Genomic DNA, 17258 nt, shown 5'->3' with positions numbered 1-17258 from the left:
AGTGATTTGAAAACATTTAGCATTCTGGTTCCTTGAAAATTATTTACTCTTACATTGTTAGTAGATAAAATTCCAAGAATACAACTAATAATTTGGTTATGTGGAATGCTTCCTATTTGGTTATTTGTGCTATGAGAATTATTTTTATTGTGGGCCTGGCTTAGATCACAATTTATAGATAAGGCTATTTCATTATATTATTGAAAGTAAGGCCATAAAGTATTGACATTGTGTTTATGAAATAAAAATTATCATTGACGATATTAAGAAAACTTAAACCTGAAATGACTGATTCTTTAAAAAAAATCATCACAGTATAGGAAATAGGGGACAAGATGAAAGCTTACAATGTGTAAATTTCTGATCTGGGTTTTGTAATATGTGCCTTTCAACATACAGCACTTATTCTGTATTATTCATTTGCTTATTAATTAACATATTTATGATCTACCTTTCCCCAAAGAAACAAAAACATAAAAAGTAGAATATTAAGGGACTTCAACACCAGATAAAATAAAAATTAGAATTGGTGATTCAAATCATTTTGGGGGAGTGGGGTGCAGAGGAAGAATCATTACTATGAGTGTATAGCAAATTTTGCCTCTGAGATATATTAGGTAAATAAAAAGCACCAAAAAAAGATAATGGCTCCCATAAAATATTCTGTCAGTCCAGTAAGAAAAAAACCCTCCCTGAGAAAACAAAGCTTATCTTCTTGCTTACATCTAAAGGAAGTTTTTCACAGGATTCTTACAGGGAGCTGTTTGCCCATTTGACCATGTATTTCCCTTGTGTCATCTCACTGTAATATTCCCTCCATTTATGCCTTGAGAAACCAGCTGTTGGGAAGTTTTTGTCTCCTAAATTTGAGTTCCCTAGCACATAGCACAGCTCAAAAGGTATCTGTGGATTGCTATTATAATAGAGATTATTACGTAAATCACTGTCCTGGTTTACATTGGGTTTGTCATTCTTTTCCAGGTAGTAAATGTTTTTGGCTTTGTGGGCTATATACAGTCTTTGTTGCAACTACTCAACTTTGCAGGTGTAGTTGAAAGGAGCTGTAGGCAATTCAGTAAATTGTATAAATGAAAAAAAGTAATGAGCATGGCTATGTTTTAATAAAACTTCACTTACGAGAATAGGCAGCAGACCATAGTTTGCTGACCCTAGATTTAAATTGTTTAATATTTTATAACCAAAATATTACTGGTGAGACTCTTACAGCATTACCTTATTGGGGGGAGGACACATCAAGTATTAATATATAATACTTGAAACGAGAACCTTTTTGGAGAGAGCAAGACAATACCACTAACCACGTTACAAAGAAAAGTGTGAAATGGTCTTTATCATTCAGGTTTGTGTAGGAATGTGTTACTTTCAATTTAATATGTAAGTATTTTCTAATTCCACAACCAGAAGAAAAGACTTTATTTAACTTGAAAACTTTTGAGAGCTGCTCTCAGTGATTAATAAATGAGAAGTATTTCATCTTTTATTTGTTTGAAAGACCAAGTAAATAAATTGACAGTGGTATAAATGGCGTTTACAGCATTTAGCTTTGGATTTAAATTTTTAAAGAGTTCAGGAATTACAACTACTCTCTGTATTATGGTAGCATTAAAGTTGTATATTTGAGTTTTCTGTTTTCTCATGTGAGGATGAAGAGGAAGCAGGCTTATTGGAGCTCTTAAAATCCCAGATTTGTGATAATGCTGCACTGTATGCACAAAAGTATGATGAAGAATTTCAACGATACCTGCCTCGTTTTGTCACAGCCATCTGGAATTTACTCATTACAACAGGTCAAGAGGTTAAATATGACTTGGTAAGGTGGTGGAGACAAATGATGAAGACATGTCCTCCCGACCTCCCCTAAGAAAGAATGGTTCAGTTGTGCATTTAAAAATACACTTATTCTTGTGTTTTATTCTAGTTGGTAAGTAATGCAATTCAGTTTCTGGCTTCGGTTTGTGAGAGACCTCACTATAAGAACCTGTTTGAGGACCAGAACACGCTGACACGCATCTGTGAAAAGGTTATTGTGCCCAACATGGAGTTCAGAGGTAATTACGGCGAAGTGGGAAGCTTTTTCAGGGACCCAGAAGCTCAGTTTTTTAAAGAATATGTTTATATAAATTTAATAAGTCTTCTCCTTGTTGCTTTTTGTAGCATATTCTAATTTTTTAAATTGCTAAGTACAATTTCTTGTAGGTCATTTTCTAAACCAAGATAGAAAATGTGGTATAAAAGGCATTTGTGAAATGAGTGCTGCTGTGATGAGCTTTGTTGTACACTGGAAGTTTTTTTACAGAAATATCGATTAAGACTTTCTAATTCTGTCATTTTGAGAAGAAAGTAAACTATCCAGAATCTGAACTTAATGGAAATAATTTGCTTTTGTTTGATTTAGTACTTTACCAAGGCAAATAGCTGTTTTTAAATAGTTGACTTGAGACTAGAAGTGACTGTTAACACAGAGTGGAAGCCCACCTAGTTGGTGCCCAAGGTTAAGATGGTCTTAAGAGTCTGTATTTGTATACAGAACGTCTTTCCTTCTGACAGTTGGGAGGAGCAAGTGGTAAATGTGGAAGGAATTGTGTGTTGGATCACAGCAGTCATTAGATCAGTGGTTCTCAAATTACCTGGGACAAAATGAGGGCATAAAGGACAATAATGATGAGAGGTTTTATTTCCTTTTGTGTTTTCATAAAACTATATTTATTTAAAAGATCTTTATTCTGATATTGTCTGTCCTACTTTTGTGGTGTTGAAATTAATTTTGTGAAATGATGATGATTATGGTTGTTAGCTTGTTTGTTTTTTTAATGCCCTTATCTGGCAAAATAAAAGGTTGGCATACTAGATTGGTTCCTGACCCTCACTTTTGAAAATTGCTGGTAAAGTCCAATTCTGAGAATCCTGTGTCTTTAGAACAAGTGAGCTAGTATCATAGCTGTGTGGATTTCCTGTTGCCTAACCTTTCAGGGTAGCATTTGCTGCTCTAAGTAATGCTTAAGAATTGGGGTGACCAGTTAGCTCAGTTGGTTAGAGCGTGGTGCTAATAACACCAAGGTTGCCGGTTCGATCCCCACATAGGCCACTGTGAGCTGCGCCCTCCTTAAAAAAAAAGAAAAGAATATATGAAGTAGTCATATGTTGTTGGGAAAGAACACTTTGCTGTAAGACATGGCAGTTCCACATACTTTTCTGCATAGTCAGCTGCAAAAGTACAGTGTTGTCATCATGTCGTCTGAGTGGTTATCTGGAATGTCCTCTCTCTGTAGCTGCTGATGAAGAAGCCTTTGAAGATAACTCTGAGGAGTACATAAGAAGAGATTTGGAAGGCTCTGGTAATACATTTTGAGTTTTAACTGTTAGTCTATTAGCAAGCCAGTTTTAAAGTTGCTCTTGGTAGTAAATGTGGGGAAGAATGAGAATTAGGATTACGTGTCATTTCAACTGACTTTCATTGAAGATCTGTTTTCCTTTCACTTGAACACCTTAAAAAGCAGCTCTTACATGAGCTGTGTCAGTTGAATTATTTGCCTTCTCTTTTTTATATACTTATTAGTGCTTGTCTTACTACCATGACCTTTTCAGTTTCATTCTCATTTTGTGTTTCTTGTGGGGAGGGGGAAATGTTCTTTTCATTGTTTATGTTGCTGACAGCTATCAGATAGCATGTTTTTTTCTTTTAAACTTGATCACTTGGTTGGTGGTTGTTTGTTTCTCTCATAATATATTTCCCTTTGATTTTATAGATATTGATACTAGACGCAGGGCTGCTTGTGATCTAGTACGAGGATTGTGCAAGTTTTTTGAGGGACCTGTGACGGGAATCTTCTCTGGTTATGTTAATTCCATGCTGCAAGAATATGCAAAAAATCCATCTGTCAACTGGAAACATAAAGATGCAGCCATTTACCTAGTGACATCTTTGGCATCGAAAGCCCAAACACAGAAGGTGAATCTTTTCAATATAGTTTTGTTTTGAAAACAGACTTGTCAGTAACCACAAAGGTAAAAAAGAAGTAATATATTTCTGAGGGAGGACACAGCCTAATATATAACTTATTAGTTCTGGTTAGAATTAATGTAATCTCCAGGGATGACTTTATGTTGATGTATGAAGCACCTGAGTTTCTTATGGACCAAAAAATTGACAGATGGCATACTTGTTAGCTGAGACTCAGTGATTTTTAATGTAGGGAAGTTTCTTTATTGTCTATTAAAATAGTCTTGGTTTATTTTTAAAGAGTTTGTGTTTTGACGTGTTCATCTCCATTTTTAAACTGGTTTTCTAAAGTTGCCTAAATTTCCCTTGTAGATATGTACAGGTATTCCATGTTATTTTACCTTTTATAAACTTGTTTTTCAGCATGGAATTACACAAGCGAATGAACTTGTAAATCTGACTGAATTCTTTGTGAACCACATTCTCCCTGATTTAAAATCGGCTAATGGTGAGTTTGGTGAAAAATGTTTTATATAACTTGTAACACTGTACTTGCCATTTTTATTTGCAGTGTTATTTTATATTACAAAATAAGTAACATTATAGCAAAAGTCATAATAGGGTCTCTAAATCACTATTATACTAAAAGCACTTAATTCCTGTCCTTTTTGCAGGCGTTTCTTTTATTGAATAAAATCTCAAATACTTTCCCCAGATTTTGCGCACGTGAAATTAACTTTCTATAATGAAAATATTGCTTGTGTAGAAGGAAAATAGAAACAAGTAAGACTAAATTGTAACTCAGCTTTTTATTATCCTGGTAGATAGTCTAGGAGTTCCACTTTGGTTTTCTTTTCCTTCTCACTTGAAAAATGTACTCTTAAAAATTGAAGTTTAAAGTAATTGAAACTGATAAATATTAAGGATAATTTCCTATGTTGATGAAACTATGTTGATCAAGATACATAGATACTCCCCCTTTTAAAACTTCATATATGGAAACTTTAAATCGACTAAAAGGTGGGAGAACATTGTAATGAACTTCCATGTTAATATCATCCATCTTCAAGAATTTTAATCAATTGGCCAATATTGTATCCCTTACACTAATTTATTTTGCCACCGCTAGTGCAATTTAAAGCAAATCTCAACCAGAGACATGTTGTTGATTCAGAATAGCTTCAGTTCTGGAAAGAAGGTGATAATGGTCATTAGTTCATGGTCCAAATCATTTTTATTCAATTATATAAGTAATACATGTTCATTTGTCATGAAACTCAAAGGGAGACAAGTTTATTGATAATCTTAACCAGAATTAATAGCTGCATAGTAGATCATTATATAACTAAGCTTCTGTTACTTGACATTTTGGTTACCAAAACCATGTTTTAAAAATCTGATAATGTTGCCACCAATTTAGGAGTAATAGTCCTTAGCACTTAAATAACTTTGACTTATTTTTTTTAATAGTGAATGAATTTCCGGTCCTTAAAGCTGATGGTATCAAATACATTATGATTTTTAGGAATCAAGTAAGTAGCTTTTCATTTATATGTTGTTATATGCCACTTAATCTCTTAAGAGTTATTTTATACCAGCTTCTTTTCCCTTCTATGCATTCATATGACATTCACATCTAATAAAATTAATAACTTCTTAAGAATTTATGATTCCATATCAGGCTTAGTTTTCCTCAGGTGTCTTAAAATGTCCTTTTACAGTAACAAATATAAATATAATGTAAAATGTCATTTTACAATAGTGTATGTTGGAATTTTTGCCACCTCATACAGAGGTATGGTATCTTATTGCAGTTTTAATTTACATTTCTCTTACTTTGTGCTTAACATTGTTTTAGAGAGTTATTCATCGAGCAGATGTTATAATCATTTTTAATAGCTGTGTAGTATTCCATCATAAGACTATGCCATAGTTTATTTCCTGTGGATGATATTTTAATTACTTGATTTATAATTTGTATGTGTCTGTAGCAAGTATTTACAAAGGTTATGTGCAATCTTGTGAAGCTGTTCTATTTTAAAGTCTAATGGATATTCTAAAATTTTAGAGGCTTTTAATGAAGATTAATATCCTCCCCACCCCCTTTTTTTTAATAAGAGAAAATAAGGCACAAAGAGCTGAATGACTTTTCCAAGAAATACTTGCTAGGGAACAGTATCGTTCTTAATACTAATGAAACCTTAGTCTGCTTTTCCGTGGTATTTTATGGTGTGTCCATTTATCTGCAAGATTTTACCCTAATCATAGTTTCTATGCTCAGAGAAAGGGAATTGGAAAAGTGAGTGTGAATTGAACCATTATTTGGGGTAGAAGTTTTGATTTCTCAACAAATCATTTCCCATTGTTAACAGCTGGAAAAACTTTTTAGAATCAGCACGCCCTTATCTTTTACTCAAAGATAGCATCATTGATTTAGAGTATGTATATTAACTGTATTTTTCAGGTACCAAAAGAGCATCTTTTAGTCTCTGTTCCTCTCTTGATCAACCATCTCCAAGCTGAAAGTACTGTTGTCCATTCTTACGCAGCACATGCTCTCGAGAGGCTGTTCACCATGAGGGGCCCAAACAGCGCTGCTCTGTGAGTGTTGGCGCCTGAGCCACTTACACTGCGTCAGCTTGGGGGTGGGGGTGATGCTGGAATGGTCAGGGTTGTCACTGAGTGGACTCGTCATTTCATTAATTGCTGGAAAATAAATGTGTACTTTTTACTCATTTGTACGAAAATAGATACATTCTGGTAACAAAGCTAAATAGAGGAAATTAGAACAAAAGAAAATAAATGGGGTAAGTTTAATAAACAAATGTATGTCAGAGGATCCTGTAGTTAAACACCTGAATTTTATGTAGAGTCTTCTAGAAATGAAGGCAAAGAGGGAAATTTGGTGAGGTTAAAATTTTCACAGTGTCCATGAGATTAAAATTTAACGCTATTTAGAGGCATCTCAGAAGTGGGCCTTCATTAAGGGAATTCTTTGTGTGTCAGTGTTCTAAATAGCACCAGGCAACAGAATCATTTTCACCGGGCTGTTTTCATAATCTTGCTCAGTGCTGAGATAAGACATAGCTCAGTGAAAATAATTCTCTGGGGTCCAAGATAATAGCTCTTCTGGCCTGATCCAAGGATAAAATGTAGAGGAATAGAGGGTCTGCTTGTCTCTCAGGCCATTCTTCAACAGTGTTATTTGTTGAAACTGAGCTTTGGGTAAGAGATGGAAAACAATTCTAGGTTTTCTTCGTCAAGAACTTGGAAGTGCAGATATTCTCAGTGGCCAGTTAAGGGTTGAAAGGACATCCTTTGAGGTGAGTCAAGACAGTACCTGTCTTCAGGCCTAGAATGTATGCAGAAGACAGTTCCAAGTCTCTTCCACCTCCAGGAAAAATAGATGACTGAGACCCCTGGGGGTGTGAGTTCTGTTCTCAGTGGTGATAGGAACCAAGGATGTCCTGAACAGCTTTAGATGATGGGTTTGCCTGGGTTTGGGTGTATTTAATTGTGTTTGGTCCCAGCTGTGCCTTCTTAGGAACTAAACATGAGCACATGTAAAAAATTATTTACCTAAAGCTGTCTGCCGATGGTCAGTGATGGAGATGGCTCACTTTTATGCTGAGAAGTGTGATTTAGTAGTTGCCAAGGGTGTTCCAAAGTGACAAACTCAAGAGTTGGCAGTGACTGAAAGCTGTTTTTTCATCTATAGCTTTACAGCTGCAGAAATCGCACCGTTTGTTGAGATTCTGCTAACAAACCTTTTCAAAGCTCTCACACTTCCTGGCTCTTCAGAAAATGAATATATTATGAAAGGTAGGCCGTTTTCCTGGTGTATAGACTATAAGTATCTAATCTCAGATTAAAGGGTAAACACTGACTTGTATACTGTTTGCCAAGAATTAGGTAGGTTTGGACATTTTAAAATGAAGAATGTTGTTTTGTTTACTATCAGCAGTGTTCTCAGGAAAAAGTTTTACCCTAATTTGATAGAGAACTCTTTCTATTAAAGTAGCAAACTCCTTTTTTCCATTTCCTAGATTGACTTTCTTGAGGGCACAGGTCAGGTCAGACAACACTTATTGCTCGCTGGGTCTTGGTGTGAACCCCACACGGATCCTGTCTTCATGGACATACTGCCAGGGCCACGGGCAGCTGTAACCACCTGCCAGGTGCTACCTTAGGATGTCTTGGTGACAGCTCTGACTTAAGGGACAATCTCAGTTTCATTCACTGTTGCATTCCAAGAGCCTAGCACAGTGGGATTCATAGGAAATGCTTTTCAAAGCAACTCCCTGATGACTCTGTCCTGGGTCAGGACCCCTGGGGTGTGAATGTTGTGTAAGTGTGTATCTAGGTGTGTATTTGTGTGTTTTCAGCACTGTATTTCTCCCAACAGTGAAGTGGAATTACTGTTGTTTACTGTCCATTTCTCTGAGGCAGCAAACTAGTCTTTGGTCTTGTTGTGTTCCTAGCGGATGTAAGAGCACCCGGGAAGTAATACCTTCTCAGTAAATACTGGTATATGAGTGAATGAAAGGATTCTGTGCCAGCCTGGATGGAGGAAGGGAAGGCTTTCAGCTCAGGGACAGGCTTTCTCCAGCAAGTGGTGTCCGAGCTGAGGTGGGGGGTAGGTAGCAGGCAGCAAGTTGAAGGGTGAATCTCTGGCTCAAACAGAGGAAACATCATTACAGAGTTTAGGAGGCAAGAGAGGGTAGCTTTCTGTCCCCTGTGCCTGGCATGCAGGAGGTGCTCTACTAGTAAACACCTGTTCTGTTGGTGCAAAAGTGGCTGTCGTACGTTTTTAGCCTAATGTGTTTATCTCCCAGGCCAAATGCTTTTTGGTATCTTTTAATGAACAGTATTTTTGCAATATATGGACTCTCCATAGCTTTATATTTATTTTTGGATTTTTCTGAGGCTCCTAATCTCTTTTTAGAAGGAATGGGCAGGTGGACTTCTCTTTCGGGTAGGCTGCAGTCCAGCAGGCTAGGGCTAAACGTTTCCTGCCACTTACATCTAAGTGAGAGAGACTTGAAACAGCACTATTTCTTCCTCCTCCTCCTCTTTGCCTCCTTAGTCACCTTTTTTCTTACTGTCCCTTTTTAAACACTTTAAGCCTTACGCCCTCTGGAAATACTGGGTATTTCCCAGCTAACTAAATTCCATTGCCAATGCGTGGCCTCATTTTACAATGAAGGGAAAATGAGCTTATTTCGAATGTAGAGAGCTGTCTTGGGATTTAAGGGTCTAAAATTTTTAGTTGATAAATCAGTGGGCTTTTCCCCCTAGTCACTGTTGTGTTCTGAAGTTTAACTGAACTGTTTGTTTTTGCTGTTTTTGTATTTTCCAGCTATCATGAGAAGCTTTTCCCTCCTACAAGAAGCCATCATCCCCTACATCCCTACTCTCATCACGCAGCTTACACAGAAGCTGTTAGCCGTTAGTAAGGTAACAGAACCCATTTGGAAAGTACAGTTGGTTTTTAATTGATGCTCCAGACTGCACTCCCTGGTGATAGGTCAGTCAGACTTAGGGAAAGGTCTTTGAATTCTTCCTGACCGGACAGTTAGTGTACATTTCTGAAAGTGTGGGGATGGCATTTGATTGGAAACGTGGCAGCACTCACCTGTACGTGTAGGCTTAGAAACTTTGAAACACTTTCACATTAAAAAAGTAACGTGTTCATTGAAAAAAATTGAGAAAGTACAGATCTGAAATGATCTTAGGAAAGTGGGCTTTGTACCAAATAGACACAAAGAGGCTTTTCAAACTTCTATAAAATGATAAACTGTTCTTCCTTTCCCAAAAATAAGGTTCCCTGCTTCTTTGATCAAAAATTTTAGATATTTTGATTCATATTTAAAAATTAAAACCAAGTTTTAGAAAGTAAAAAATCAGTTCAAGGCTGACAGTTCCTTTTTTAGATGCTTATTCTTAATAACTGTGAAAAGGAGATAAATTCATAGGAAGTATTGGAGGGATTTTGGAAAGCAGTGATTATTTTTCCACTGAGTTTTGTGTAAGGGTCTTGGACTACTTTTGGCCTTGGGAAATTTTAAGAGAAAAGCAGGGTCCCGTTCCATGCCCCAATCCCTCCCTCTCACTCATCTTCCTAGTTCATCAGCTTTATATGGTAGCCTTCCAAGAAGGATTTTGTTCAAAGGAAAATAGGGTTTTGTTGCTTAAAAATTGAAAACAGCTGATAGGAAGGATTGTCACCCTGTAGATACAGACATTGAAGCCCATAGAGGTTAAGGTTTGTCTAAGGTCCCACAAAAGGCTAGTGGCAGAACCAGGACTTATATGTCCCTGCTCGTTTCTTCCACCATTTACAGTGACAGTTCTGAGAGCAGATGAGTTTAAGACAAGTTCCGTATAGCACTGGCAGCTGACGCTTGTGTTGTCACCTCCCTGTGACTGAAGTATTTTTTCATAGGAGACTTGCTCATTTTTTTAAAAAAGTCCAAATAAACAGGTATTAGCATGTATTGTTTTGTTTTCTGAATCTTACAGGCAATGTAAACTTTTAATGTATATGCAGGCTTTTTAGTTTAATTGGATTTTTTTAAGTGATTTTTTTTAAAAAGGTGGCATCTCAGTGTATTTTAGAAAGGTTAGGTGTATTTTATTTTAAATGATATTTAATGTAGTCATTGGATTATTAGAGTAATAAGCTTTTCTTTTAATTTCAGAACCCAAGCAAACCTCATTTTAATCACTACATGTTTGAAGCAATATGTTTATCCATAAGAATTACTTGCAAAGCCAACCCTGCTGCTGTTGTAAATTTTGAAGAAGCTTTGTTTCTGGTGTTTACTGAAATTTTACAAAATGATGTACAAGGTAAATTAAAGGACATTATTTTCTTTCTAACTGAATAAAATGATTAAAGTTATAAAACGCAGCCTAAGATATGTGTCTTTTGTGTCAGAGCCATCACTTCTGAAACTGACGGCTCTGTTTTTACTTTGATCAACAGAGTTTATTCCATATGTCTTTCAAGTGATGTCTTTGCTTCTGGAAACACACAAAAATGATATCCCGTCTTCCTATATGGCCTTATTTCCTCATCTCCTTCAGCCAGTGCTTTGGGAAAGAACAGGAAATATCCCTGCTCTAGTGAGGCTTCTCCAAGCATTCTTAGAACGCGGGTCAAATACAATAGCAAACGCTGCAGCTGACAAAATTGTGAGTCGGATTTAATTTGATGTAACTTGAATTTTCTAAGGTAGCTGAGAGAAACTAGGGGTGGCAGACATTAAAAATTCTCTATTTAAAATGAACTTAATAAAAAGGGAAATGATTATTAGGAAATGTTAATGTATATTTTATTAGAATTAGGTATACTTGTAGTTATCTCTGTGGTGGAAAATAAGTAAGAGCCACATAGATTGATTTCAAGAACTTAACTTTAAGGGCTTATTGTGGTGGGGTATTTTTTGTCTAAACTTCAAAAGTAAGAACTAAAGAAGAAATGCTAATTAGATTATTACCTGTTTATTTGGATTATAGCATGTACTCTTTTCCAAAATATATCACCTGTTTAACTTTTGGAATAGTTAATCCTTTTAACTGGTTATTATTTTATCTAATTTGTTATAGCCTGGGTTATTAGGTGTCTTCCAGAAGCTGATTGCATCCAAAGCCAACGACCACCAAGGTTTTTATCTTTTAAATAGTATAATAGAGCACATGCCCCCGTGAGTATGAATACAACCTCATAGTACATTTAATCAAGGATTCTGTTAGATATACTCAGGAAAATGCTGACTTTATATCGTTGCTTTTATTCGATTCCTTAGTGAGTCAGTTGACCAATACAGGAAGCAAATCTTCATTCTACTATTCCAAAGACTTCAAAATTCCAAGACAACAAAGTTTATTAAGAGTGAGTAAAATGATTTGGGTCTTCCTACAAACACTTAGGCTTTATGGTTATAGAGAAACTTTCTGTCAGTTATAAACGTTATATATAAAATGCTGTAAGATGTATATATTCCTCAAACACTAAATCAGTTTCAAATATATTATGTTCCAAATATTTTTAGTAGAAATAATACAAAGAAATAGAGACATTGCACATGAAGACTTTTTATGCCTATACTGTCAAGGCAGAAATTCTATGTTAAATTGTATTAAAAGGCAAGTGTTGAGGCCAAAGTTAGTTGTTGAGTTTTAATGATTACGGGTATTTTATTTGGCCGACTTCCACTAAATCGCTTGTTTAGTGCAGTGAGACCTCTGTATTGATCATCTGCATCTCCTTTCAACAGGTTTCTTAGTCTTTATTAATCTGTACTGCATAAAATATGGGGCACTGGCACTACAAGAAATATTTGATGGTATACAACCAAAGTAAGTTTGTTTTTATTTTCTTTTTAAAAGTGAAAAATTTTACTTCTTTTAGCATAAACCTGTATCTATTTAATAGTTCTTGGTGCAGTAATAGTATCTGTGGTTTTCAAAATATTCTTGGAGTATTGGGTCATAAAGAAGAAAATCCTTGTAAACATTTTCCTAATTCCCCAACCTACTCCCCACTCTGACATTCTCTACAGCCAGTGTTCTGTGTGAAATTAGATGGTCCGTGTTGTCCCCAGGAGCCTGCCTTTGTTCAGGCGAATAGCGTGACTTTTCAAATGAGAAGAGTTTGGATCGATAAAACTTTGGGGTGTATGCAAAGAAGGTAGTTAGGTGGCATTCCCCATTAAGTAGAGAAAGGAAGGATATAAAGAAATTGGAGGAAAAACTCAAGTTAGATCCCTGTATTTGTATTGTATCAAAAAAAAATTCCAAATTGAATACAGTGCAAAAAATTAACCTGGAGTCGTACCAGAAAATAATGCTTTCTAGCATTAAAGGATTGTTAGGAGATCCGTTTCCACGCACTGCTAGTTGGATGCCTAATTCGGTATGATCTTTCTATAGAGCGAAAGTCACTCTTCATATAGAGCATTAAAATGTCCATACTCTTTGATCTCACTATTTCCATTTCAGAGAACTTAGTAATGTATACACTGAGACATCTGCATCATTTAGAATCATGGAAAACTTTACTTCTAGGATTTTAGAATGCTTGCAACAACAGAGAATGATTGGCTAAATCTTTTTTTTAATATAGCTATTAACATTTAGTTATAGGTATGCAAGCATAGACAATTGGGAAGTTTATAGTTCAAGAATGTTAAAACCAGTTATTTGGGTGATTCTTTTTTCTTCTTGCTCTTGTTTATCCCTGTTTTCTCATTTTTAAAAGATTTCTTGAGTAATTTTTAAAAAAATATACAAGACCGAAAAATGGCTGAAAAGATTCTACTTGCGCATAAGCTTAAGTAATGTTCACAAAAGACAGCGACTGGCCACTGGGTAGAGCTTTGATGTTTTTCATGTCTAGGTCTTTTGCATTCAGCTGACCAAATATTTTGATCTTGTTATTTTGTAAAGTTTTATTATAATGAGCAATTCACTCTTTAATTATAGTGTAGTCTAATTTAATATTGACTGGGTTTATTTGCTTCGATTAACAGAATGTTTGGAATGGTTTTGGAAAAAATCATTATTCCTGAAGTTCAGAAAGTATCCGGAAATGTAGAGAAAAAGATTTGCGCGGTTGGCATAACCAAATTACTAACAGAATGTCCCCCAATGATGGACACTGAGTACACCAAGCTATGGTAAATCCTCTCAAGTTTTTGGAAATCACAACTTCCTTTCCTCATGACTGCAGAATTAACCAAGCTTATTCTCCTTAGGGCTGAGAGAATTTCCAAGACATGACTTATGGATCCTTCTGGGCCTAAAAAGATCCTGTTTCCTGATTCTTAACTTTTGGGGGAGTTAGAGGCCATTCATGATCCCCTTGTCTAGTGAAAATGCCTGTTCTAGATGATCTCTAAGACTATCTTACAATAGATGCCCAAGTAACTGGCTTAAGTCTTTAAGAGGAGAAACTGAACAGACTAAGAGAAGATGTTACATGCTTGTGCTCAGTGTCCGGCAGACCTAGCTTTTCTTGGCCTCTTGCTTCTCCTTTTCTTATTATGGTTTCACTCAGGCAGCAACTTCCAACTTGAGGCTTAGTTCTTCTAACTTCTAGCATTGAATCTCCCTGGTTTGGGTTGAGTCACATAGCCTTCTGGCTAGCTAGGCCTGGGTCACAGCCAGTTTGAGCACTCTGAAGATGGAGTAGTTTTCAAAAGAGACATTGGGGTGCTGCAGCCAACAGAATTGAAAGATGGTTTCTGGGTGGGCATAAGCACTGATGTCCTTCTTAATGCCAGCAGTCCCTTACTCTTGAGACTGAGAGTCTGTAATTTGTGTTTCTGAGGAATTGCTGTTTGTTCTTTAAATCTTCAAAGTATTTACTTAATCTTTTGTCTTGGATTTCTTCTAATCCAGGACTCCTTTGTTGCAGTCTCTGATTGGCCTTTTTGAGTTACCTGAAGATGATACCATTCCTGATGAAGAACATTTTATTGACATAGAAGACACACCAGGATACCAGACTGCCTTCTCACAATTGGCATTTGCTGGGAGAAGAGAGCATGATCCCATAGGTCAGATGGTGAACAACCCCAAGATTCACCTGGCACAGTCACTTCACAAATTGTCCACTGCTTGTCCGGGAAGGGTAAGGTCTTGGTGTGATTAATGGAGACCTTTACAGGAAGGGAAGAGGGTCGGGGTTGTTCTGGTGCCTGTTGTCATGGGTCAGCATAATCAAACAACATCCTACTGAGTTACAGGCAAGGCTTCTTTTTCTTTAGTTAAAAGGGTAGGCCCCATTTTTTGTATCATGTGCTACAGAAAATATTTTAGGAGTGAAATATTTCAAGAGATAAAGTCCTTTTACTAGAAATGGATTTATTTTCCTGATTAAAATAATCTCTCAGTTATTAAAATGTGGGCATTTATTGATTTTATTAACTGTAGCACACTCATAAATTAAATAATGGAATATGGAGTAAACCCTAATAATGGCTGTATAGTTCCATTAGTACCTTTTATAGTCTTAAGATAAATTTATATTTTTCATTGTTTTATTATGGAAAACTTCAAACATATAGAAATAGCACAATGAAGTCTCATGTGCCAACCTTCAATAATTTCCAATATTCTGCCAATTTTCTTTCATTCATTTGTTTGCTAGAGAGTTTTAGGAAGCCTTAGGCAGCATGTCGTTTCACCCATATGTACTCATTATGCATCACTAACCCATAGGGCATTTTTACACATAAGCACAACGCCACTGTTAACACTGATCAACAGTAATTTACTGATCCGCGTTTTAGACCTACCCATTTTTGAAGGCATAAAAGCAGTTGAGTTACTTGGGAATCTTAACAGTTGTCGGTGACAGACTGCCCTTCTCAGAGCTGTGGCAGCTCTCCTGTAGACAGTGGGGTTTGTGTTGGTATGTCAGGATCGCCAACAGCCGTTTCCCGTCTCTTGTAGGTTCCATCAATGGTGAGCACCAGCCTCAACGCAGAAGCGCTCCAGTATCTGCAGGGATACCTTCAGGCAGCCAGTGTGACACTGCTGTGAACTGCGTTTAGCGATTTGGCCAAGCCCAGGAAGGTTTCTGAGGAAATCAGGTGACTTCTCAGCACAGCTGCGTAGAAACAAAGCAAGTTTCCTTTTGAACCTCTCACAAAGTCCATCTTGTAAAGAATATTAAATGATGCTTAAAGGGGACCCTTGAGCAAATTAGGTGGCTTATGTGATCATATATATAAGTGGGTGGTGTTTCCAGTTTGAGGCTTCAAGGGACAAGTATTAATGCTCAGCATTTGCACTGTGTGATAATTTTAAAATTTTGATGGACATTGACTGAAGACTTTCTCTGTTACTAAACCTTGTTTTGAGGCTGTTGCCATCTTGTGTTTTTGTCCTTTGTACTTTTGTCTGTTTCCTTATGCTTTTATTTGCAAATGTGAGTAAGTAGAGTCCCTTGTGTGACTCGCCAAGTGCACATTTCATAGTTTCAAGCCTGTAATCACAATAAAAAAGCCCTAAAATATGTATCTAAGAACATCTTAAGGACAGGTTTTTGATGCTGACCATTTTATGATGAATTTAAATTTTTCCAAATAATTCACTGAAATTATTGAGTCTTTTTACAAGGGAACATTAATACCCTTCTTTGGGGTTGCTGCATGATAGATGGTAAAGGCTGTTGTTAGGCTCCTGTGTGGTAGAAGGCAGCCATGAAGTGTATGGATTCATTTACCTATTTCTGCGTTTCCTGCCTTAGAAATTGATGGGAGAGAAAAACTTGGCAGTGTGGAAGCCACAGTGGACAGCTCAGGGGAAAAGTTTCACAGACCTGATGCAAAAGGAGACCTACTTGAGAAGAGGGGAACCAAATGAGAAGAGGTTTATTTACCTTGCACCATATTCTTGCCAGTAGTTAGAGTCACCTCTTCTGCATCTGGAGGGGAAATGCTTGCTGCTTCCAGGAACCTGCAGCAAATGTCAGCTGAGAACACAGATCCTGCTCTGTCTCCAACCTCAGGGCAAAAAGGGAGTCCAGCACACAGGTCCTGCCACTCACAGACAGCAGGCCTGAGGGTCCTAGCTAGGAAGGCTGGACAGACCCACTCCTGAGGTCCAAATGTAACCCGGAGCCAACCCGACACAGAGCCTCCTCTGTTGTGACTACAGAGCTCAGGCCAGAACAAGGGAAGAAGTCCCTGCGATGGTCTTGCTGGGTGACCAGTCAGTGAGGCCGCAGAACTTTCCCAAGGAGGATATCCAGTCATCGAAGTAGCTAAACACTGTGCTCCCCTCTTCCCAGGACCTCAATTATAGACCACCACCTGAAAACTACATGAACCAGAAGTCCTATTACTAAGGAGATAAAGAAGCTGCAATAAGACTGGTAGGAGGGGCGGGGAGTTCCCATATATACACAGTGTGGCAGTTAAGAACCGGGAGGGAGAGCTCAGCTGAGGAGGTCCCTCCTGAGAATTGACGGGTCCCAGACCCACACTCTGCTCCCCAGCTACAGGCACCAGTGCCGGGAGGAAGAGTCCCCATAACGTAGCAGTGAAACCAGCGGGAATTGCATCCAAGTGAGACAGAGGGCTGCTGGCTTCGCAGGAGTTCCTCTCGAGTGACCAGTGCACAGACATGCACACTCACTTGTCCTGGGCTCCAGTGCCACCAAGGCAGCAGCTCAAAAACCACCCGGGGTATATCGGAGGAACTGGAGCTTCCGGGCAAGAGTTGGAGGGTCAGGACAGTTCCTTCCCAGGACAGAAGCAGCAGTGGCAGGCACCATTGCTCC

General features: G+C 37.4%; 1 protein-coding gene across 1 annotated transcript in view; it reads left to right on the top strand.

Moving 5' to 3' along the window:
- CSE1L (chromosome segregation 1 like) overlaps nucleotides 1–15998 on the top strand; it is a 35265-nt gene extending 19267 nt beyond the window's left edge. Inside the window, exons 9-25 of the mRNA XM_033095053.1 lie at nucleotides 1664–1831; nucleotides 1940–2069; nucleotides 3291–3356; nucleotides 3768–3970; nucleotides 4385–4469; nucleotides 5432–5493; nucleotides 6426–6562; nucleotides 7680–7783; nucleotides 9321–9418; nucleotides 10663–10813; nucleotides 10950–11158; nucleotides 11573–11670; nucleotides 11773–11858; nucleotides 12244–12325; nucleotides 13498–13644; nucleotides 14369–14600; nucleotides 15425–15998. Of these exons, the coding sequence (XP_032950944.1) occupies nucleotides 1664–1831; nucleotides 1940–2069; nucleotides 3291–3356; nucleotides 3768–3970; nucleotides 4385–4469; nucleotides 5432–5493; nucleotides 6426–6562; nucleotides 7680–7783; nucleotides 9321–9418; nucleotides 10663–10813; nucleotides 10950–11158; nucleotides 11573–11670; nucleotides 11773–11858; nucleotides 12244–12325; nucleotides 13498–13644; nucleotides 14369–14600; nucleotides 15425–15514 (2148 nt within the window). The 3' untranslated portion in view covers nucleotides 15515–15998. The remainder of the gene's footprint in view (nucleotides 1–1663; nucleotides 1832–1939; nucleotides 2070–3290; nucleotides 3357–3767; nucleotides 3971–4384; nucleotides 4470–5431; nucleotides 5494–6425; nucleotides 6563–7679; nucleotides 7784–9320; nucleotides 9419–10662; nucleotides 10814–10949; nucleotides 11159–11572; nucleotides 11671–11772; nucleotides 11859–12243; nucleotides 12326–13497; nucleotides 13645–14368; nucleotides 14601–15424) is intronic.
- The last annotated feature ends 1260 nt before the right edge of the window (nucleotides 15999–17258 follow it).

The sequence above is a fragment of the Rhinolophus ferrumequinum genome, chromosome 23 (assembly GCF_004115265.2).
Source record: "Rhinolophus ferrumequinum isolate MPI-CBG mRhiFer1 chromosome 23, mRhiFer1_v1.p, whole genome shotgun sequence".
In the NCBI taxonomy this organism is placed as follows: Eukaryota; Metazoa; Chordata; class Mammalia; order Chiroptera; family Rhinolophidae; genus Rhinolophus; species Rhinolophus ferrumequinum.
This window is presented reverse-complemented; position numbering and strand designations above follow the sequence as displayed.